Source organism: Lethenteron reissneri, chromosome 17, assembly GCF_015708825.2.
Source record: "Lethenteron reissneri isolate LAM-NWPU_2019-01 chromosome 17, ASM1570882v1, whole genome shotgun sequence".
Taxonomy (NCBI): domain Eukaryota; kingdom Metazoa; phylum Chordata; class Hyperoartia; order Petromyzontiformes; family Petromyzontidae; genus Lethenteron; species Lethenteron reissneri.
This window is the reverse complement of record NC_083795.1, coordinates 1863417-1886864: the sequence shown is the minus strand read 5'-3', so window position 1 is coordinate 1886864 and position 23448 is coordinate 1863417. Positions and strand designations below refer to the sequence as shown.

At 49.4% G+C, this 23448-nt stretch overlaps 2 protein-coding genes across 5 annotated transcripts; one reads left to right on the top strand and one right to left on the bottom strand.

Annotated features, from left to right (window-relative positions):
• The first annotated feature begins 2355 nt into the window (after positions 1-2355).
• LOC133343309 ((E2-independent) E3 ubiquitin-conjugating enzyme FATS-like) lies at positions 2356-8458 on the top strand. Its single transcript, XM_061552801.1, has 6 exons — positions 2356-2496; positions 3373-3663; positions 3799-4000; positions 4642-4705; positions 5740-5839; positions 6586-8458. The coding sequence occupies exons 2-6, from the start codon at positions 3424-3426 to the stop codon at positions 6628-6630; spliced, it is 651 nt and encodes a 216-aa protein (XP_061408785.1). The 5' UTR covers positions 2356-2496; positions 3373-3423; the 3' UTR covers positions 6631-8458.
• Positions 8459-8491: 33 nt separating this feature from the next.
• Positions 8492-23344, bottom strand: THNSL2 (threonine synthase like 2). 4 transcript variants are annotated; one of them, XM_061552797.1, is made up of 9 exons: positions 23297-23344; positions 17867-18089; positions 16684-16878; positions 15366-15518; positions 14183-14422; positions 13405-13553; positions 12375-12500; positions 10770-10915; positions 8492-9541 (listed from the first exon to the last, which is right to left on the bottom strand). In XM_061552797.1, exons 1-9 carry the CDS (start codon positions 23318-23320, stop codon positions 9328-9330), a joined length of 1470 nt encoding a protein of 489 aa, XP_061408781.1. In that variant the 5' UTR covers positions 23321-23344; the 3' UTR covers positions 8492-9327. The 4 variants fall into 4 exon arrangements, with proteins under 4 accessions (XP_061408781.1, XP_061408782.1, XP_061408783.1 ...); XM_061552798.1 differs by lacking the exon at positions 23297-23344 and adding an exon at positions 22909-23045; XM_061552799.1 differs by lacking the exon at positions 23297-23344 and adding an exon at positions 22861-22959.
• Positions 23345-23448: the final 104 nt, after the last annotated feature.

The following is a 23448-nucleotide window of genomic DNA, read 5'->3' as shown; positions in this document are numbered from 1 at the left end:
ATATACATTAGCATATACCATGTATAAATTACAAATAATGATTTGTACGTTGCATGCTTTTATGCAAGGATTGGGAGAATTTTATTGTGTCTTGATGTTTATTAATGTATTACACGTTTTTAAATAGCTTGCTTTAATTAACCACTTCTCCCTATATTTAGATGTCAATATACAGCAGGTAAAATTGCTACCTTGCCCTGCAAGTTTAAATGTCCAACTTTGTTGCAACAGAAATATACACCGTCAAGGGGAGAGGTAGAGAAATCTGACTTGCATGCACCCCCGGTGGATGCAGCCACAGTTGCAGCTAAGACGTTCACCTGGTCAGCCAGCTGTGTAGGAAGGAAGCAAATTGCCCCTGCCAGAGGCTGCTAACAGGAGATTGAACAAGAAGTCGATGCGGTTCCATGAGGGGGTAGCTGTGCTGGCTCGGAGGCCTACTCGGCAGTGATTACTGTTTCACTGGGGAACTATTGCAGACATCTTGAGTGGACGGGTCGGCCTTCGGACAGACCTATGGACATCTGCGAAAAAAAGCTTCGTAGGTCGTCGGATTCCTCCTCCAGGATAAATACAGATTCTGAATCTGAATGTTGCACTTGGAGCGATGTTTGTAGCTGACAAGAGGCCTCCACCAATTCACTCCGGTGGAAACATTTATTCCACTGTTAATGATCAGTAAACGTGCCCTGTGGCAACCTAAGCCGAGGTTTTCAACGTAAATATGCAACCGAGACAAAATAATACAATTGAGACAATCGTTTTTTGGATTGAGTCACGACTCAAGAATCGTGACAAATCATCGGATGGCATGGGGGTAGAATGAATCATCATATGCTTCGTCCTATTGTGAAAATAAAAAATAGTTACTTTTAGCTATATTTTGACCAGGAATAGAGCCTATTTGAATTGTGTCAATTTTGCATATTTAAATCTTATAGAGCAATGGGTGACTCTCTTTATGTAACGCTGCTGGAGCCCTGATTCCCACTCTCCTGAAACGAAGCCCTCGAGCGTAACGGACCTTTTACATTTCGTCTTGCATGGTTACCTGCGTGTTTTGTGTTCAGGCGCACGCACTGTCATCATCCGGCGCTGCCACAGACAGCCCCTCGGAGAGCAGCCACGCTGCACCGCCACCTCCAGCCAAGAGCCGTGGCAGACAGCGCAGCAAGGGGGTACAGGCAGGTGTGTGTCCCGAAAGCAACACGTGGCCAAAGAAATAATAAATAATTCTGTTGATACGTACACATGGCGTGGGCTCTGGACTGTCCAACGTGAAGATAGAGCTTCATTCTGGAGAGAAAACAGACTTGGCTGTTATGGGCAAGTATACTGCCGCGGCACAGTCTAGTATGTCACTGCACTGACATATTAAAATATTTGGAAGTGACATCGCAGTGTCGTCAAAATAATGACGTAATGATGTGCTTGAATGTAACTTTAAAGTCTTCTTATCCACCAAATAAACCACAGTAAGTGCCAACAGATTTAACACATTGTATCATATTGAATACGGCACTTGTAGACATCAGTTAGCACGAGTCCTAATGTACGCTATCCAAATGCAATGCGTCTATGGTGTCCTAATTATGCTCGTGAAACAGATCAAAATGATGCTTGTAGTCATTTTTCTTTCATAATGGAAAGTTGTCCTAAAGAAGATCAGTATTACCTGCCTGTGACATGGATGAAAAACATTGACAAAGACTATGGTTTAAGAGGTGGAGAGTACACAAAAATGGAGAGATGCATGCTGGGAATGACTGAGAGACAGAAAGAGAAACACGTGGTTCAGAGAACAAACACAAATTATAGCCACTATATTGTCTGTTCAGAAAACTGGGAGAGGTGGCTCAGAGGACTGAGTGCTGAGCTGGCACCACTGAAAGCGTTCAATCGAATCCAGACCGCCACCTTAAATTAAACCTGGTTGTCAAGAAACAGTAACTCAACACATTCATCAATAACATGTCCTTAAAACAATGAACGCAGATGGACAAGACCAGTGATAGAATGACAGTCAAAGCAGGGAAATGGCCTGAGAGGACTACCAGCGTGGACACGGGGCGATGAGATCAGCTCGTGCACCAAAGAAACGAGATTAATTTGCTGCAATTTAGGGCTGCGAGAGGATGGCGACAACTTCAGGAGAGCTTCATCCAGCGGTGGATCTAAATTGCTGGCACTAATGATGCTGAGAAACAGAACTCATATGGTGCTGCCGTCTTTCTGCTGTCCCCTACACACACACTCGTGTGCAGGAGACTTGGAGCTGGTGCCAGGAGCGAAGGGGCGCACGCGGGACGTGGGCGTCACCTTCCCATCACCGGCTCTAGGTTGCCGCCGCGGCTACCCCGCCCCCCAGGGAGCCCACACGCGGTTCCCCCGTGCGAGCGAGCGACAAAGACGGCACTGCCACGGTGCCGGCGGCGCAGCAGAACCGGCACGACAAGCAGAGCCGCGCCCCCCGCAGACGCCAGCGCCCGATCCGCAGTGAGACACTCGCTCCTCTCCACCGTCTATTCCACACTCCATTTGTGTAATTGAGTGCTGGTTTATGGTGTCGTTGCCACATCGCTTCGTGAATTTCTCATCCTAGAGAAGTGGCCCAGTTGCCCAGAGGACTTGCTCTGTGTCAGACCACTGAACCGGCACTGTTGAGATCTGGGGTTTGAATCCAGGCAAACCCTGAGCTTCTCAAGTGTAGTGAATTGACAATTGACGGTGCAATTAAATATCAAATTTGTCTTTCACTTAATTCCGCATATAATCGGAGATGTGAGAAGGTATATTGCTTCTAGCATGGCTAAGAAGCAATTTTCTTGGAAGTAGATCTGTGATCTCACTTTTAAGAGACATATCTCAATACGCTGGGTGATGCACTCTTGGACATTTATTCTTCAGCATGGCATGGTGCCAATAAACCAAGTTATAATACACTTGGGGAAAATGCCAATACAATCTGTGTCTTTAAGTTTTAAGTCCTAGGTAGTACCAACCTGATCAAATCACATATTGTTCCCCAAATACAATAACAAGGCACCACTTGTTAGACATGGTGGAACACCAAGCACCACCACAATGGGCATTTAATAGAATCGTGTGTTGTGTTGCAGCAGCACTGCGCTTAGTGCTTTATAGACAATAGACAGACAGTGGTGTGAAGTTCTGTTATATCGCAGTAACATTGTGACAGATGCTTCACGGATACATAAAATGTTCTCGTGTCATGGTACTTCTCTACTAGGCATTGAAACATCCGGTTGCATTGTGTCAAAGCCACACTGCACTCGGAATTCGTCACATTGCATCACAAGAGCACTACACCGGTTGCTGTATAGGGGCCCGTTCCTCTGTTTTATGTCGCAGAGCCCGTGAGCTGGTTCGTGCCGCTGGACAGACGTGTGGACCAGGACTCGGATGTCTCTCGACAAGGGGCGAAGGAGAACGTGTCCGGGCACGCAGGGCGACCAATACGAGAGGAGCAGCGCATGGCATGGCCCTGGCTGGGACGGCCCAGAGCAGAGTGGCGGTGGCGCCGCCGTTGGTGTCGGCGGTGCGTTGAGGTCCCGGCCTCCACTCCGGGAGATGCAGCAGCACGACCTGGAGGAGGAGCTGGCAGGAGGGACGCTGCGTTCCCTTGAGCGCCTCACCCTGCAGGTGAACTCCCTTGGCTCCCATCGAGGTTGTGTTTTGAGATGTTACTCAAGACTCACAGCACCGGTAGACAACAATTCACCATCTGAGCGAATTATTACCAGTGTTGATGAATGTCTTGTGTGTGGCCACCCACAGGAGGCCCTCCACATGAACCGGCCGGCGTTTGTGTACCGCTCTCGCGAGCGCATCAAGCGACTGCAGTTCATGGCGGAGGAGCGTCGCGTGCAGGGCGTGTGGCAGGAGGAGAGGGAGCGCCTGTTCGGCTGGGGGACGCGGGGACGTCGGCGACGGCACGGCCAGGGGCAGTCGAGCTCTGCCCGAACCCACCCCATCTTCGGTACCGTGCGCTGCTGCACCCACCCTCACTGCTGCCTGCTGCCTCTCTGACAGCTTCATCGTTGCCAGGGATGAGAGGCCTTGCCTTTGCCAAGTGCAGTAAGTACAGTGTTAGTGGCACATTCTGAGCTAACTGAACTCCTGCAGTCAGTAGAGAGACGCAGCAGCATCACACCATGTGTCAGGGAATGACTCTCGAAGGTGATACCGTGGAACAGCTCCTGGGATTGCTTGGATAGACCTCTGCTGTTCAGCCCTCGAATGCTGCTCCGTTGTCTGTAGAGCGAAGCTGGGTTTCATGAAAAAAATACTTGACATCATTATTTATAGGCAATAAGTTGTTACCAGGCTGAGACCATCATCACGCACTAATTGAACCTGGCTTATGTTTCTGGTTTGAACATTGTAAGCAACTTGGCCACTGGTATTTTGGACTTTTTTTCCCAGTGAATCTACAGCTGACATATATCAGTCATTGCAACGTGTTTACTCTAACCGAACGGTTGCCGCGGAACACTAATGTACATTAGCTGGCACGATGGAACTGCGTGCATTATATTACAGATTTTGAAGGTGGGTTTTTCTTTTTGTAATTGGCATTTGTCATTGTGTGTGAACCTATGGGCATGTTCATCCCTGCAGATAATCTCTTTTTGGCAAGGAAGAGAGTGGTTCCCAAGAAGGAGGCATTTGTGCGTTCAAAATCGTAAGTGCCAAGCCATGGCGTCTCTTTGCTGGCAGGTCTTTATTTTATATCTAAAAGTGCATCTTGTGTATATGTGTGTGTGTGTTTAGTTTGGATAATGGTAACAGTGTTCACTGCATTACACTGGGATGCTGATGTTGGAGATTCCATTACTGGTCATTGTGGCAACATGGGTCCTGTGAGATTTTCAGTTCACCAGGATTGTTTCAAGCAAGCCTGACTGCTGATGAGGCACTTGAGTGTCAAAACCAGTTTGCTTGTTTTGAATCAACATCAACCATGATGATTATATACGGTGTAATGTTTTTAGTATGTCACCATTATCGGCCACGATCTGTCAAATGCTTAATGAAGGTGCCCCCAAGCTGCACCACCGTCTCCCATGATCCTGCAATGTACTGACCACACCACCCCCTTGTGGCAGCTTTAAAACACGTGACTCATAGCACTGGCCCTATGTCGACAATGCTAAGTGGTGGATGAGTGTGCGTACGGACGTGTGAGTGATGTGTGTATGTTATACGTGGGATCTTGTTTGTGTGCACATATGTAAGCAAGCCTGATTGTCAGATTGTGTGCATATGTAATTGTTTACACGTATGGGGAGCGGTAGTGCAGCATTTAGCTCACTGCACTACGAACCTGGCGACCCGAGTTCAATTCCCGCTCACGGCCAACACCAGTGACATTTATCTGAACCGGTCGTGGGCCTCCCCTAGGTCGACTCAGCCTAATATGAGTACCTCATGCAATGTGTAAACATCATCGCTCGGGAGACGAAGGCGACAGGCCGGGTGTGGTGTTCGCCACCCAACCCCTCACGTGCTGTGCCGGCCTTCAGAGGTGCTCTCTAACAGCACTTACATGTATATACGTTTAACTTCTTACGCACCGTACGTAGCCAACCGTGCTAATCGGAGGTGCGGGAAACACCCGCCCGAATAGTCTGTTAAGCCCGTACAGGGGATCTTTGTCTTTGCATTTACACATGTGCATGTACGTGTGTGTGCATACGCATGCGTACGCGCACACAGGCTGTACGAGAAACTACCCGAGATCAGGAGGCGACGAGAGGTGGAGAAGAAGCTTGCCGAGTACCAGTCGAACCGCCTCAAGGCCGACAACTTCCAAAGGGTGAGACGCTTCCCAACCAACCCCCTCTGCACATGGGGGGGCATCTTTGCATTCAAGGGATCAGAGTGCATATACAGTGTGTACGGACACACTCCATGTGAGTGTTTTGATTTGTATTCAATGATACGCAACTGTGAGGTCTGTGCCCCCACACTCGCACAAGCGTTTTGCATTGTTCATCGCCATTGGGGGTTCTGTGCCAGTGGTGGAGGTTCCACATTCCTGTGGCGAGGACCAGGAATATTCCCGAGATAACCACTTTTGACTTCCCACTAAGGGGGGGTACTCGTTGCATCTCTCCTCGATGGATGATGGACCGAGCCGACTGCACAACCGACTTGTGAACATGCGACCCGATCGCAAATTGAGGTCCCCAACCTCAGCACCATCTGGCCCGGTAGTGTTTGTCCCAGGGAGAGACATGCCCCTGTCACGGGAATGTAGAATTTATAGTACTGGCCAAAGGGGTAGGTATCAACAGAGATGAGCTCTACCCAAAATTCTTGTTTGAATAGGGAGACAGTCTTTTTGCAGTCGAAGATTTAATTTTGCTTTACATTCTAATCAAAGCTTAATCCTGCAGTAGAATGCCAAACTTGTTTTTTCTTACCATGTCTGCAAGATCTTATTCCCTGGCTGGCTGTTCCACCCCTATCCATCCCTTTCATTCCACCTCCATGAACGTGCACTTGACATGTGCCAGCAGCGCTTTTGAGAGCTCGTGTCCCTGCGTTTGTGTGTTGCAGAGAGTAACCAACAAATTGCTGGGTCGAAGCACAGCGTGGGAGTGACTCCAGCACCCGTGGAGGAGCACGGTTCAAGGCAAACAACGTATGGGGGCTTGCAAGCTTTGGGGGAGATTGGGGAAGCTCTAAAAGCAAAGCCGTAATCTAAAAGGAAGACACTGCATTTCACTTCTGACAGCAGTTGCATAGCCATGTCGAAATTAAAAGTGCCTGACTGTACCGGACGATTGTGGACGCCACTCATCCACATTGATGATGCCGAGTCAGCGGTGGAAATTCTACATTCCTATGGCCGAAGCCTGTCTCTTCACATCTCAACTACTATTGCCTTCAAATAAAGTCATACTCATTTCACCAACCATGAAGCCATGGCTGTCTTGAGTCAAGGAGGTTACAATATACATACGCACTGCAATTTCACAGTTCCTGAGACCTGCGAATGGCATGCTACTTGTTTTGTAAAATTATCAATAAGACCAAAAGACCTGCCATTGCTATAATAATATGATAAATGATATGCCTAACAACATACACCTATGCTTCTCATGAGGGCAGTTGTTGACATATTGTAGGTCGTGTTTGTTTTCATTTCTATAGGACTGAGACTATCAACATTTTTTTACACTTTTTACTCTGCTGTGTCCTTACATATTGTGGTGTGTAGCTGTGTGCAGTGCAAGAATACAATTCTAAATGTAACCACAATTAAACATAGTAATGAGATCATTTTTATAAACTCAAACCTGATGATTGTGATAGTAACATACAAATTGAGCAGACCATGGAATTGCAGTAATCGAAGTCTCTCTTCACACAATATAATGGCTCTCAAAGTTGAATGCTTAAAACATTTCCAAATCTTTATGCAACAAATTATGCACTTTTACTCGGCTAAAGGAAATATTATTTAAACCACAAACATGGTTGCCTCTTGTGCACATGATTTCGATGGTGTTTTTGTTATTTTAATTTCAAGTTAAATCAATTGTCTCCATGCTCAGACAAGCATGGGGGGCAGTAGTCCTCTCCATGTTCATCTTTGAACCCATGGTGATATTCCACATTCTTACATCAGCCTCCCCACAGCCCATCATCTACAGAGGAATAATGGATTGTGTTAAAACGCAAGCGCGTGATCATTACTGCAGATGGAATAAAAGGATGCAATGACCGTGAACTCGACTGGAGCGGTCGGTAAACAGTTTAAGCACTCCTTGCCAACGTGCATCGCCTGCAGTCCACATCCATCAACTTTAAACACTTTTGAGCCAGACCCTAATGTGAGGAGTGGCTGCTGATGACCACCGTTATTCTTAGTCCGTGTCTGTTGAGATGCCTATCGTGTGGTACGCGTTCTATTAACCATGTAGGGATGATAAGCCAAACTTGACTCCTGGTCTGGATTTGAACTTGCAACCTTTCGACTGTGAATCGCTCACCATAATCACAGCACCACAGCATCAATGTTAACATGTTTGCTTAAGGTAAACAAGCTGTTTTATCACGGGCTCATGTTGGTCTCCTCGGTCCTCCAAGTCTCTTGGGCTTAGGCTTACGGTATGCCCATCCGTGCTCTATTTAAATAAATAATATTGTTGTACCCTAACTTATATCAAAGTTGAATCCGCAATACAAATTAAACCGTGGTCACTCACTGCTCATGTAACCTAAGCACAATTACCTCGTGTAAAAGTGGGTGTTGTTCACCATTGGTAGACCTGTCTTTTATCACAAAATCTGCATTGTCTTAATTCTACAATGTTTATGTGTGTCGTGGCAGCCAATCTCTTTGTGTCAAATTTATATACGTGTATTTTTTTACAACTAAGTTTATGATGTGGCCAATGTGTTGTTAATAAATGTGTTTCGTGTACATTTCATATGGTTGCTCTTTTATATCACCAGCATCACCCCACGTGCACAATTGCATTCGAGCAACATGGCAAATGAGTTCACTCTGGAACACAGAGAATGGTGACATTTATAAAACACGATACTTTTGTATTCTCAATGGATCTCTATTACCCGGATCCCAAGCGAACAACTCCGCGTTATTGCCGTTTAGGAAGCTGGGCTGAATTGAAAACTAAAATGTACATGTGCAATTATCAGCAACCAGGCTGTGACCATCAACTCTCCACTTCATATCCCGTGATTTGGATTCAGGATTTCAGCAGCGCGGGGCCAAGTGCTTTGGTACAGGCGTTAGCACCCGAACCCATCTGGTTACCAACTGTGACAGGTTTGATGTACATAGCCGTACATGGTTTTGTGCTGTAGGCAAATTTGAGGTCAAGTGTTGTCAATCCATGCACCTTTCATGGTGCAGTTGAGGCATTAGATGCCTTTAAAGCCCTTTTAAGTGGGAGGCACTACAGTAATTTGTAAACCGTTAAAAGCAGTTTCAACTACATGCTCATATGTGTGGCTTTTTTCAGGAATAATTTTCACAAGTTTCCACAGCAAGATTCACTTCAATCAACAAACTACTGAATGTTGTACAAATCAGGTGTATATGACCGCAGAACAAGAAATTATTTCAACATTCACACACGGCGACATTTCGCACCGCAATCGCCTGTTCAGTCGCCAACAATCGTCGGAGAATTTAACGGGCGGATCTAACCGCCGTGTACGTGCGCATGCCGAAACTTCTTTGGCGCCGTACGTAGCCAACCGTGCTAATCAGAGCTTGCGCGCGGGGCGGTGGTGCACGCGGTGGTGCGAACGTCGACGTCGCGCTTAGGGGGCGTGCGACGCGCGCCGGCGCGAGATGCGTGTCACTGCGTCGCGGAGCAGCGCGTCCCAGTCGTCGCCGCGGCGCATGGGGACGCTGCGCTGGGGCAGGTCGCGCAGCGCTGCGACCTCGGGGTGCTCCGGCTGGCGAAGGCCGACGTGCTCAACCACCTCCTGGAACTTGGCGGGCGAGGCTGTCGCAAGGCAGACCCTGTGCACGCTGCGGCCCACGTACACAGACAAATATTTCCCCCGTCCATAATTAAGGGGGCTTTTTTTTGGGTTCGATCGCGTAAATATAAATGGTGTGTCGTTAAACCCGCCACCACCTGACATGGCCAATTAGTAAGGGTTGTCATGTACACAATACGTGGCCAATTCGTTACCAGTACAGCACACCGGTGTGTTGGAGAGCAAATCGACAACAATATACAATCTGAGTCCGACGTTTCGCCAGTAATTACAACTAGCTTACTCAGGCGGCAGCCAGATCTGTGGAGAAATCTTCCTGTTTCGTTCCTTAAATAGAGGGCTAGGTGTGATGACGTCACTTGTGAGCCCTTCACGTGCGAATTTAGAGGAGATTCACCTCGGGGAGGCGTAGAACCGGTTCAGATATTCCGTCAGCGATGTGGGTCATAAGCAGAATAATCTTGGGTCGTCAGGTTCGTAGCAACCGCCACACTAATGTGTGTGTACACTAATGTGTGTGTGTGTACACACAAACACACTAATGTGTGCTAATTGGCCCGTTTTTAATCTCACATCATTACCATTATCATGAACCATTAGGTTAGATTCTGTGTCTCAAATGTGGATCGGCTCAGCCCATCATTACTCTTGAGGTCGATAAACTCGATAACACTTAGTGATATGTCAGAAGTTGTTGGTCTTTAGGACAGACTGGCTCTTGCCATGGGCATGTGGCATTGCCACCAGTGGCTGAGGTTCACCAATGGACTCAGACAGAGATACTGACTTATGATCACCACTATCATAATGCCATTACACAATCTAAATAACACGTTACGCTCGACTGCGGTGGATTGTGCCAAATAGCGAACCAAAATAATAAAATATAGCTTCGGTCTATCGGTACATAGGTCTTGGAGGTTTCCACGTGTTAGAATCACAGTGGGTGGTGGTGGTGGCTCAACGACAGTGTGGCTCTAATACGAGCACAGTGCGATTCTCACGACTCGAATCATTCCCATGCGATTCTAATCCCGCACCTCCTCCGACTGGCGCGGTTGCCTACGTACGGTGCGAGAGAAGTTCAAACCTGCACACACAACAGGACGGCATCCAGAGCGCTGCCAAAAATGTCACGCAACAAAAAAACGTGAAGCGCAAATACGAAGTCGACTAGTTTTTGAGAAAGAGCCGTTCGCATTGGAAAGGGCCCCCGGGTGGGGGGGGGGGGGGACGACGATGACGCTCGCTCTCACCCGGGGGGCGTCGGCCAGCTGTAGTGGAAGGCGACCGCCACGGCGGAATGGGGGCACAGCAGGTAGGCGTTCTCCTGCCAGCACCGCCGCATGGCGCCCGAGATGTCGGCGTCGCTCAAGGCACTCGAAGAGAGCGCCTCCCGCATCTGCGCGTGGGCCACGCGCACGGGGAGGGCCGTGTTAGCCAAGACAAGTCGGATCGGAGGTGGAGGGTAGGGTCAGGGCTTGGGTTCGTCAGTCAGTTGTCGTGATCATATGTTATTCATGGCAAAGGGTTAGATCGCGTTAATAGAAATGTGTCGTGAACCCACCACCACCCGACACAGCCAATTAGGAAGGGTTGTCACAAACGTGCCATTTAGTTACTAGTTCAGCACATCGGTGTGTTGGAGAGTAAACCCACAACATTTACAATTTGAGAAGGACGTTTCGATTACAACAACGAGCTTCATAGGGCAATTTGCCAGAATGAGCGTCTGTCGGATTAGTGGTAGGTGTTGGATTAGTGGCAGGTGTTGGATTAGTGGCAGGTGTTGGATTAGTGGCAGGTGTTGGATTAGTGGCAGGTGTTGGATTAGTGGCAGGTGTTGGATTAGTGGCAGGTGTTGGATTAGTGGCAGTTGTTGGATTCGTGGTAGATATTGGTTAGTGCTCGGTGTTAGATTAGTGGTAGATGTTGGATTAGTGCTCGGTGTTGGTTGGCTCGTTTGGTTTAGGTCAGGGTTAGGAAGAGGTTTTGAATTGTCGTGCAGCTGAGGCGTGTGTGTGTACACCTTGCTCTGTAGAGGCGTGTGTGTGTGTACACCTTGCTCTGTAGAGGCGTGTGTGTGTGCACACCTTACTCTGTAGAGGTGTGTGTGTACACCTTGCTCTGTAGAGGTGTGTGTGTGTACACCTTGATCTGTAGAGGTGTGTGTGTGTACACCTTGCTCTGTAGAGGCGTGTGTGTGTACACCTTGCTCTGTAGAGGTGTGTGTGTGGACCTTGCTCTGTAGAGGTGTGTGTGTGTGCACACCTTGCTCTGTAGAGGCGTGTGTGTGCACCTTGCTCTGTAGAGACGTGTGTGTGTGCACCTTGATCTGTAGAGGCGTGTGTGTGTACACCTTGATCTGTAGAGGCGTGTGTGTGTACACCTTGCTCTGTAGAGGTGTGTGTACACCTTGCTCTGTAGAGGTGTGTGTACACCTTGCTCTGTAGAGGCGTGTGTGTGTACACCTTGCTCTGTAGAGGCGTGTGTGTGCACCTTGCTCTGTAGAGGCGTGTGTGTGTGCACCTTGATCTGTAGAGGCGTGTGTGTGTACACCTTGCTCTGTAGAGGTGTGTGTGTGCACCTTGCTCTGTAGAGGCGTGTGTGTGTGCACCTTGCTCTGTAGAGGCGTGTGTGTGTGCACCTTGATCTGTAGAGGCGTGTGTGTGCACACCTTGCTCTGTAGAGGTGTGTGTGTGCACCTTGCTCTGTAGAGGTGTGTGTGTGTGTGTGCACCTTGCTCTGTAGAGGTGTGTGTGTGTGCACCTTGCTCTGTAGAGGTGTGTGTGTGTGCACCTTGCTCTGTAGAGGTGTGTGTGTGTGCACCTTGCTCTGTAGAGGTGTGTGTGTGTACACACCTTGCTCTGCAGGGTCGCGGGGAGGCTCGCTCGGCCAGATTCATAGAAGCGGCTCATGACGTCTCGGACCAGGGCCGTGTCGGCGTCAGAGCACAGGTGGAACATGCGCTCCGTGTTGTAGGGCACCTGCAGTGTGCACGTGGGTCACACACACACACACACGGTGATGGCACCTCCTTTGCGAGGACCAAAATATCAGAATAGGTTTTCCCCTTTTATCTGGCAGCAGAACAGGTGTTAAGATGTTAAAACACCGAACTGAAACCTTTTACAAGGAATCATGTCTGCAATAACCACAATACTTGTGGTCAGAATGCAAACAAAAAACACACTGATAATATTTGCATTGTCTTTGAAACTGATTAGTCCACACCAGAGACAGCTTTATTTCGAGCCTAGTCTCAAACGATGTTAGACCAGAGGACGCCAAAAGGTGTTAGACAAGAGGACGTTTGTGCTCCCAGGGTGTATGCTGCCCACCTTCACCAACCTGCATCGATCAGCGTGAAGTCAAATAATTCTCCCCGAACCACAGGGCGTGGGGAGGCCCTCATTCGGCAGCGGTTCGACAAGAGGGTTTGTGTTTGTGCACAAACAACTATGCCGTGACTAGCTGGGTGTGGTTGTGCACGGTGGCTAGGAGATGTTAACTACCTCGCCTGGTATACAGGATGGACGTGGGTTCGATCCCGACCCTGATGCCTGCTGCTGTATATTTGGAGTTTGCGTGTCTCTCTCCCCGTGGTCGCGTGGATTTTTCTCCGGGTCCTCCCGATTTTACCCCCCACATTCAGAATCAACATCCGTTTAGAGTGTTTCGCTGCTATAAATTTCCACGCGATAAGCCACTTCGTCGAGCTACCATTTGTGATGGCCAGGCCGCTTCTGAAAAAGAGCCACATAGCTCAGTGGGCCTTACCTGGTAAAAAAACCAAAAATAGTTGTTTAGTTTAGTTTCAGTTGAAGCTACGCTGCCCCTAGCCGGCTGTGGTTTGTGCACAGACAGGCGACGGCACGCGAGAGACGCGACCTGGATGTCGATGGCGGAGGCCAGCGAGGGCTTCACGGCGCCGTCCACGCTGAAGTCCCCGCTCTGCAGGGCGCGGTGGACGACGTCGTTCTGGTTGACGGCGCACAGCAGCCGGATCGGCAGCCCCATCCGCCTGGCGACGCATCCGGCTGTGACGCCGGGCGGCAGGATTCTGCTGGAGTCTCAGCCCAATGCTCCGCCACTTTTTTGCGCAAATCCCGCAGCCCTCCATCCGTGCCCTTGTTCACGAGCGACTAGCGACACGGCTCGTTGCCAGGACAGGAAATGTTGTGCCAAACAGCAATGCTCTCGTGGAAAATCAATCGTTAATTAATTAGCAGTGGTGGAAGGTGGTCGCCGCGGCCGTTATTGCGCTGCGGTGTGAACTCGGCGACCCGAGTTCGATTTCCTGGCCACGGCTCTGACATTCGTGGCGAGTGATATCAGAGCCAGCCCTTGCCCTCCCACCGCTTCAGCACCCGGCACGAAGAGTGCTCACGAACCCCCCATAACCAACCGGCATGGCATGGAGAGGCATTCACCCTATTGTTTGGCCAGAATTTATTTACTTTGTTAAAACAGTTGGATGGTTAGCGATGGTGCATGCGGTGCCACCTACACCCACCCACCCATCCTCTTTGTGTTCGTACTGTTTGTTGTTGTAACGTTCTTACCCGCCCCGACTGGACATCCGTGAAAAAGAGCTTCATAGCTCATCGGATTCCTCCAGCGTAAATAAATATTCTGATTCTTCCCCCGCGTGCCCCCCTCGACTCACCAGCGGCGTTGCCCGCCGCCCCCGTGGGCACCACGACCTCCACGGTGGGCATCTCCTCCTCGGCGCCGCTGCCGCCGCCGTCCGTGCAGCGGAGGTACGCGTAGAAGTGGTGAGCGACCTGCACCAGCACGCGGCCCCAGTTGATGGAGTTGATGCTGATGACGCCGTGGCGCGACGAGAACTCGGTGTCGGCGAACAGCCTGCGGATGGGTTCGTCCAGATCGTCCGACGAGCCTTCCACTGGGGGGAGGGGGAAGAGTGGGGGGGGGGGGACACACGTGGGTGGTCATCACGGTGGTCACAACGACGGCAACCGTGGCCGTGGGTCGCTTGCATTCGTTATTTCCGCGATTCAAGTTCAGCTTCTTTGTTCGATTAAAATGTTCTGCTTCTGGGCAATCCTTCCGCAACGTCTTGCTCGCATCACTGCTGCCGACGGAAGGGTCCCCGCGAGAGGGAGGCTCCAGGGAGCCCCGCGAGAGGCGAATGACGCTCAAGATCGGTTTTCCGACTTACACGGACGGCCTCGTACGGTCGGGCACGGGGATGCCGGGAAGAGCTCCGTCACTGGCCCCTTCGCTCACTCAGCAGAGGGGTCGCGACGGGTCCCCTAGGGTCTGCTTGAAGACCTCGGGCGCTCGAGTTTTTGTGTTTGTGGCTCCTGCCCCGCGTGTCTATCTACCCCATCAGATAAGAGAGAGAAAGAGAGGACTTCACACATCCTTTAGATTTTGTCAAAGGAATGCATTTAGCGTACGATGAATACGAAATAAAGTCGAAAGAAGGTATAAGTGATGAGTTCCACTCAACGACAGGCAGATCTAATCGGGAAAATAGCGTGGAAAACAAAACGTTGGTGGTAGTGGTGGTGCGGACGGGGTGGGGATGGCTGAGTTGTGTTTGTATATGTTTGGGTGATGTTTACCTTTTTTGTACTAGTATCATGTTTTTTTATATTGTTTGTAGTTTTTTCGTTCTTACCCGCCCCTACTGGACATCTGTGAAGAAGAGCTTTAAAGATCATCGGATTCCTTCTCCAGTCCAAATAATTATTCCGATTCTGATGACGCTCCTCGTGGTTGCTATCGTCGACATTGGCGGTCTTCGTACGTTCACCGCGGACGCGTGTTTCGCGTCGCCGGGGAACGTCGGGGGGACGTCGGCGACGGGGGGGGGGTCTCACCTGTGAACACGTGCACGTTCTCCTCCATAGCCGTGGTCATGTGCAGCTCCTGCAAGCGGCTGCAGCGTCCGCCGGGCAGTAGCACCACCACGTCGGCGCGCTCCGCCCCTCGCAAGCTCGCAATCGCCGAGCCGCCCGTGTCTCCCGACGTCCCTGCGTGAGCCGGGGGAAGTGCGCGCACCCACACACCGGTGACGGATTATCGTATTAGCAAAGTTGCTACACATGTAGTATCTACATATGTAGTAGCTACTACATATGTAGTAGCTACTACATATGTAGTAGCTACGGGCCCTGCACTTTCAAGGGCCCCGCGCTAAATGCTTTCAAGCTATCAATTCCGGTTCAGTGATTCTGCACTTGCTCTATTACTATAGTACTATACTGCCTTCAACTTTTATGAACGAATGGGTGTTTAATGTTAGCGATTTATATTATCTGGCCGTATAGCAATTGAAAACATACAATTACTTTACTTTAAAAGTAAAAAAATTGTGTTTTAATATTTATGTTTTTTTTTATTTAGCGCCGCTTTATAACATCATGCTACATTCCCCGCATTAGCTTAATCCGGCATTGCAACACCCCGGTGACCTCCACCGTCACGAGTCGCGGCGGCTCTTGTTACCACCAGCTTTTTACTGCTGACTTTTAGATACCGATCATCGGAATAGGTTTTTCGACTGCCACTCGGTGAGCGCTCACTCTCGTAGAGAGAGAGCGAGCGACTCACAGCGTGGTGAGGAACCACGCACGCAGGAGGGAAGGCATCAAGCCGGGCAGTGAACCGATGCCAACATTTGCCGAAGCTCTGCGATCCTGTGCATGTTAAGGTGTTATCGGCCAATAATTGAGTTGTTGACACGTTGGAGGAAACCTGAGCATGTGGAGAAACCCCACGCATGCAAGGGGGAATCACTCTATTGTATCCATAAGAGGTTTTTTGGGTTAGATCGCGTAAATATATAAATGTGTCGTTAAACCCGCCTACGTGTTAATAGGAAGAGTCCGCATTTGTGATGTATCGCCTTCTCCTGGCGAGCCAGGGTGTGACACCTCGACGCAAACGCGAAGGGAGTTTATTTTTTTGTACGATCCACCAAACCCTCGCCGACACAGTGTGCTGGATTACTGGCGTACATGGCCCTCTCGACACTTTAGATATTTGAATATAATTATCGTTAGATTAAAGCACAAGGTACAGAGGCATTTCTGACCAACACACTTTGATGCTGAATCGTTAAATTAAAACAAACACACAAAAGTTAAAATCAACGCAGCATCTTGTAGTGACCCGACTGAACACACGGGTACTCACCCACTACGATGGTGACATGCTTGTCCTCCTTCTGCAGGAAGTAGAGAATGAACTGTGCCAGGCAGCACATGGCCAGGTCCTTGAAGGTCATGGTGGGGCCGTGGAAGAGCTCGAGGACGTTGAGGCCATCCCTGAGCCTCTTGAAGGTCACCACCTCACTGTGGGCAAACCGGCTGAGGGCCCGGTCGACCAGAGCTGCGTGGCGCCACAGGAGAAGCGACGGCGGCAGTGCGGTGACTCCGGTGTCGCGTCCATTGCGAAGCCACGATGTTACCCGTAATAAAGGGTTTTTTTGTGGGTTAGATCGCGTGAGTATAAATGTTGTGTCGTTAAACCCGCCACCACCCGACACAGCCAACCGGTAAGGTTTGTCACGTAAACAAAACTATTTGAGCACTGACATTGTAAATGTTGTGGATTTACTGTCCAACACACCGGTGGGCTGCAGTAGTAACTAATTGGCACGCTTTATTGACGTGACTAACCTTACTAATTGGCTGTGACGGGTTAACGACACATTTATACTTTTATTATGAATATTGGTCGCGAAAGCCTACGTGTTAATGACGTTGTCATTCTGCCTTCGTAAAAAATCGCTTATGGCCCCATGGTAGTTGCAAGTGCGTCTTGCCTATCACGTCGAACAACTCTTTAGCATTTGTTTAACAGGCCGCACTCTTGCTGATAAGATTCAGAAAAATCGAAACCTGTCTGGCGTTTTACTTGCTTTAACAAATGCTGCAGGAAAAACATCGATCAGAGAGGCCCATTTGTCTAACTTAATACATTTAATTTTAGGAACCGTGCAGATGCTTTCCTTACATATAAAAAGTAGTCATGTTTTATGTGGCTGGGTAGCATTGTGGTGAGGGTACTAATAATTGGATGGTCGTGAGTTAAATTCCCGATGGGGTGGTAGAATCATTCTACCATCCCTTTTGAGTTAATGAAATTCGTATCAATTTGTGGGAAGTCAGCAGAGGTTGTCACATGGAGAGAGACTAGCCCCGGTCATAGGAATATGGAATGTCCAGCTATGGCTCAATGCTGCCAACAGAAACGAATCGTGACAATTCAACAAAAAGTGGAATGGGCTGAATTGTTCCATCCCATGTGCTGAACGCCCCTTAGAGAAGATACAAAGCAGAGTGTGGGGGGGAAGAGGGTGGAGGTGAGTGGGTACCTCCCAGCTCCTGCACAGGGATCTCGTCTGGGGAGATGTAGAGGGAGCAGATGTTCTGCACGAGCTGCGGGTAGGAGAGGGCCCGCCACTGCCGCAGCGTGTCGGCAGACACCCGCGGGATCTCCTCCGGCACGAAGAGGCCCCCGTCCACCGCGTAGCCCGAGAACAGCGCCTCTTGGAACGAGCTCCCAGCTGCCGCCCCCCGCGTGCTCACGTACTTCATCTGTCACAGTCGTTCGTGCGTCCATCCGTTCACTCGCTCACGGCTTCATTCGCTCATTCGCTGGTCGCAAGTGCCACCGCGCACGTCGAGACGCGTTCGCGTGCCGGTGGTGGTTTTCAGTGACACGGGGCAGTCACTCTGACTGGCCATCAGGTGGTGATCAATTTACTCACAATGTTGGGGATAAGCCACGGCAGGGCCCTCTGTCTAGCTGAATATTTGAATATGGTGCGACCAGCAGCCATAGACATGTGAGGAAGTATACTGGATGTGGTGTGCTGGATGTGGTGTGTTGGATTGGGGAAATATTTTCTGTGTCGCTGACCTGGACAGACCCCAGCCGAAATTAATCCGCGGATAGGCATGTGACCAAATCACACAAAATGCATTTGATCTCATCAGATCTCAGAAGCTAAGCTTCTGAAGCTAAGCTTCTGAAGCTAAGCTTCTGAGCCTGGACAGTTCCTGGATGTGAGATCACCGTGCATCGAGACAAGTGTTGCTGTAGGCTGCTGCGGGGCTGTGTGGTAGACAGCAGAGGGCGGTGCAGCAAAATCCGACGTTGCATCGCACTACGCTCCCTGCTTTCACCAGCCCGCAGTGACCGGCTGAAGTTTGGTGAAACAACTCCCACGACCCAACACGACTTGGGAAGATCCTCATCCAGCAGCGGATGGACAGGGCACGTGCGTGTTGGGAGAGAGCTGTAACCCTGATCTGGATGTTAACTCACGAATTGAGATCACGGGCCCAATGCTTTGCCTGCTGAGCTACAGTATCTCACGATTCCATAATTTTAAACACGTGTCTCGCTGTCTTGTGTTCAAATACATATTGGACCAGTGATAGCTCCTCATTTCCAATGTGGGGACAGTCCCTCCAGAGAGGAGAAATTGTTGATATCCTACAAATTGGTACTTTATCAACGTTTGAGAGATGATTGACGGTGTTGAACCCTAACCGAGGTTGAGCTAGCAGGCCTTTCAGACTGTGGCGCGAGTGAAATGTTAAACGTTACAACTCAATTATTTACAGGTTTTCTTGAAATGCGCAGGACAGTAAAATGTTCCGTGTTGGTATGAACTTGTAGAGGCCCTAGAGTTTGTATCGGTCTTCTCACTCTTATAATGCTTGTCAGTTAGAAGCTGGGTATGGCATGCTGATGAGTCTAAATGAAGGCGAAATGCCTCTGTGCCTCCTATGCTGCAGAATGCCTCGGCGCATGTATGGAAAGCGATGTTGGACAAAAGTCCGAGAAAGTAGGAGTCAGCAAATATGAATAATCACACCAATAAATTATGATACATTTGTTAGCTCAGTGCAAGCGAATTTCAGTGAGACGCTTACTGTTCAAGTGGGAATTATTACGAATTTCTGCTGAAAATAAGAGTTGCACGTACGCCATTATTAAATCCAACTGTGTGCTGGGTCCATAAAACGTTGCAATAAACTGTGTCGAAGCAGCAAAGAAAGGGTTTGGTGCTTGGTCCAGACTGCCTCGCTTGCCTTAGACCCCGCATATAATAAGAGTCATGACACGCATGACTTACAAACATTGTCCTTAAACCATGCCTTTCACTCTCCGAATGAATGGAACGTGGTTACTTGGCATACCCACCCTGCGACCTCCCGGCCTCTGGGCAGTGACAGCTCTTAAGATGTGTGGGCCACGTGGTTAGGCGGGAGAGAAGTGCCGAACGGGGGTGGCGCATTGTATACGATGGTGCGTGACGGCAAGTGGTAGTCCTGGCGGTCTCCCTGCCCACGCGAGCACAGGGCAGTGTTTGTCTGTGTTCACGGCCCTGGCCCAGCAGTCGAGTTAAAAAATAAAATCCAGGACGACTTCTTCACAATTCTGGATAATCGCCGGATGACGCTGGTTGTAATCACCAGCGAAACGTCAGCGGGTCACGGGGTCAATAGGTGTGGCGGCTCACCAGTCAGCTGGCCACTCGGCCGGCCGTATGGTCGGTGAAGTCGGCACTGTCAATGCTGCTTTATGGGTCCTTAAGCCAGCTGGTAGGTCAGCGGGTCACTGCCTATGGTCACTAGGTTAAGCTGGTAGGTTAGCAGGTCACTGGATAGGTGAAAGTCGTATTCCCTTGCCAGGTTTATATGTGACTCTGAGGTACAACTCGTTTGTGTGGATCGTTTGTTTAAGTTCAAAGGTGGCTGCCTGAACAAACAGTCATGGGGGGATGTCCTACCTTACAGGCCCTGTCAGAGACGTTCAAGGCATTTGAATAAAATAACACATTTGAATTATCAGAGCTGAAATAAGCCTTGTTAGTAAAAATTAAATGTTTTTTTTTGTGTGCATTCATTGGCGACTGTGCTGGGACCATCAACGCAATTGCACTCGACTCAAATATTTTGTCTGTTTACAGGTTTGTATGATTATTAATCACTGTATACCTACTATAATCACCCAGGAATGTCTGTCCTTGACGCTCGTGACGTCACTCCACGTCGACCAGCAACCCTCATTAATATTCATGAGCAGGTAACGTCCTCCAACTGGACCCCCCCCCCCACCCCTCCTCAATAATATTCATGAGCGGGTGACGTCCTCCAAATGGACACCCCCTCATTCATAATAATTAGCGGGTGACGTCATTCCACATGGGGGCCGAGGCGCCTCCTCCCCCCTCCTCAGCGTCAACTGACAACCCTCACTACAAAAGCAGAACCCTCACATCACGCGATCTCCGTAACGCTGTTGAGACATAGAAGTAAAAAGGACGTCATGATGAACAAGGGATTATAACCTTTAAATGAAATAGGTCTGTGTCACCGTGGCATTACAAATTGCACATGAATGCAATGCATATCACGTCGCGGTCTGCTTTTCGCTTGTAAATTTCAGATTTACTGCAATACACACGTCCTTGGATGGGTATGTAATGTTTTCTGTAAATTAATTCGTAATTGGGCTCTGACTAGTCTGAAAACAATCTGCCCAAGTCGACTCACGCTACAGGGAATGCATTATTTAACCCTTATATTTGTGCAATATTTTAGATTTCTTATGTGCCATGGTTACTTTGCTCTGACTTCTGTTTACTTCATTTCTGTACCCGATTCGCTTTTTTTTGGTGAACCCCCTGAGGTCAACCTTGCGAATGAGACTCGTCCTGCTCTCTTGAGTTCTCAGCTGGTTGAACAAAGTAAGCTTGACTTGGCCTGAGAACCCGGTTTAACACGTAGTAGGCTATCGCGAACAATATTATCCATAATACAGGTTTTGTCTTGGGTTAGATCACGTAAATATAACTGTGTCGTTAAACCCGCCACCACCTGACAAAGCGAATTATTAAGGTTTAACACGTAAACAGAAGGTGCCAATTCGTTACTAGCACAGCACACCAGTGTGTCGGAGAGTAAATCCACAACATTTACAATCTGAGTACGACGTTTCGCCAGTAATTACAACTAGCTTCATCAGGCGACAGCTAGATTTGTGGATAAATCCTCCTGTTACTCCAGTTCCGGCCAAGATACTGGGTTCGAACCCACAGCTCGGGAAATTATTGGTGCCAACTCACTGTCTGGCTTCCTTCCAGCTTGTCTGCGGCTCCTCGGCGATTGTGAGATGCAATTTGCATGAACGACGCTGTATACAACTAGACATTACAATAATTAGTATTATCATATACGTACAAGCTTTATAATACCCATTTATTTGACAAGTGTGCCATCAGAGCCACATTATGATGCAAGTGACTGCCTTTTGTTCAGCAAAGCCTGAAATCATGATGATGAGTATAGCCCTGGAGGATTATACCACAAAACTGCTGTACATGTGGCTGTTGTTGGAGAAAACACTTTCAGTGATGTTGGCCTCCGTAACTTCCATTGCTTAGCATTACAGCCGTGGCGGTGCTTTATGAAACTCGTGATGCCACTTCAACAGGAATTCCCTTTGCAACACTACAATGCACTTATTTATTCCCTGGGAATACGTAATCGTTCATATTATTCCTATACAATATGTATAAAATAAATTACTTTGCTTATCGTGTTTACTATTAGTGCGGCAGAGATGAGTGGCGCAGTGGTTAGCATCGTGAACGATGAACCCAGAAACGCGAGTTCGATTCCCATCCACAATTTAACATCTTGGTGGCGAGTGGGATCTGACTCGGTCCTGACCACCCTCACCTCGGCCACCTCCTCTTCCACCTCTCCACCAACCCACACGATGAAGTATGGTAAACAAGTCTCACGAGAGACACTGTGAGGACATGACCTTCTTCCTCCAGCAGGCGACTGGCAGAGGGCCCCCACGTGATTGAACTATGATGGTTCAACGCTTGTAAAACGTGAAATTGCGCAAACATTCCAGAAACATGTTGGCATCAATTTATTTAAATGCCTGCGGGCAAAGCTGCCGAGTGCGCGTGTGAATGTCGCCTTTGTGCGAAGCCCGAGGTGGCACCACACGCGTGGTTCCCTCTTTGGGAAAGTGGCACCTTTGCGCAAAAAAAAACATCTGGTGCAAAAATCACACGGCTTCCTCCTGCACCACCACCGCCACCACCAGGTCACGATTTCACCTCGAATGCGCAGCCAGTGCTGGCTTAAATGCCAGAGTGATATATACAGTACACACACACCTTATTCCGTGAACCACGAATGCCGTTGCAGAACCTTCGCCTGACTGGCTATAGGAACGTGGAGCCTGTAAGTTGACGTGTCCCTAGATCCTGCTAGTCTCAGGATAGTTGTCAGTGAGTGTAGTCAGAGACCTCCCCCCCTCCAGCCCACGAACCTGCACTGAGCCCTTGCGGAATACACCGCCTGCGTGCCCCTTCCGTACCGTCGGGATTCGTTCGGGGTTTTCGACGTCTCCGGTGCAGAGAAGGAACCTTTGCTCCGGCTGGGAGGGCGTCGTCGACCTCTGAACAGCCGCCTACGTCGCTTGTTATTATTATTCTACCACACTGTACTCTTTCCCCTCCCTCTTTCTCTCTCATCCTCCCTCTCTCTGCTCCTCACCCGGCAGGCAGCCAGTCGAGTGGCCCGGCCACGCACCTCACCCCCCGCTGTTGTGACCCAGCCTCTCCCTGCAAAAGATTTAGCGCGCACCCAGAGCCCCCTTCTCTCTCCCACGCTGCCAACTTACACAACATCCCCGTTCAAAACATTATCCCACACAAGCCACACCACACCGCCCGTCTGCCTCCACCCCCCCACCCTCTACTCACAGCCACCCAGCAATCAGTCGGCATCCACAAGGGGGTCGTGGCGGCGGCGAAAGCCGTCCCCAATTGATGGTCGTGTCCACTCTCAATTTGAACCTCAGCGCGAGATGAACATGGCATGGCTTAATCCCACGGGGTCAGTACGCCGTGGCTAG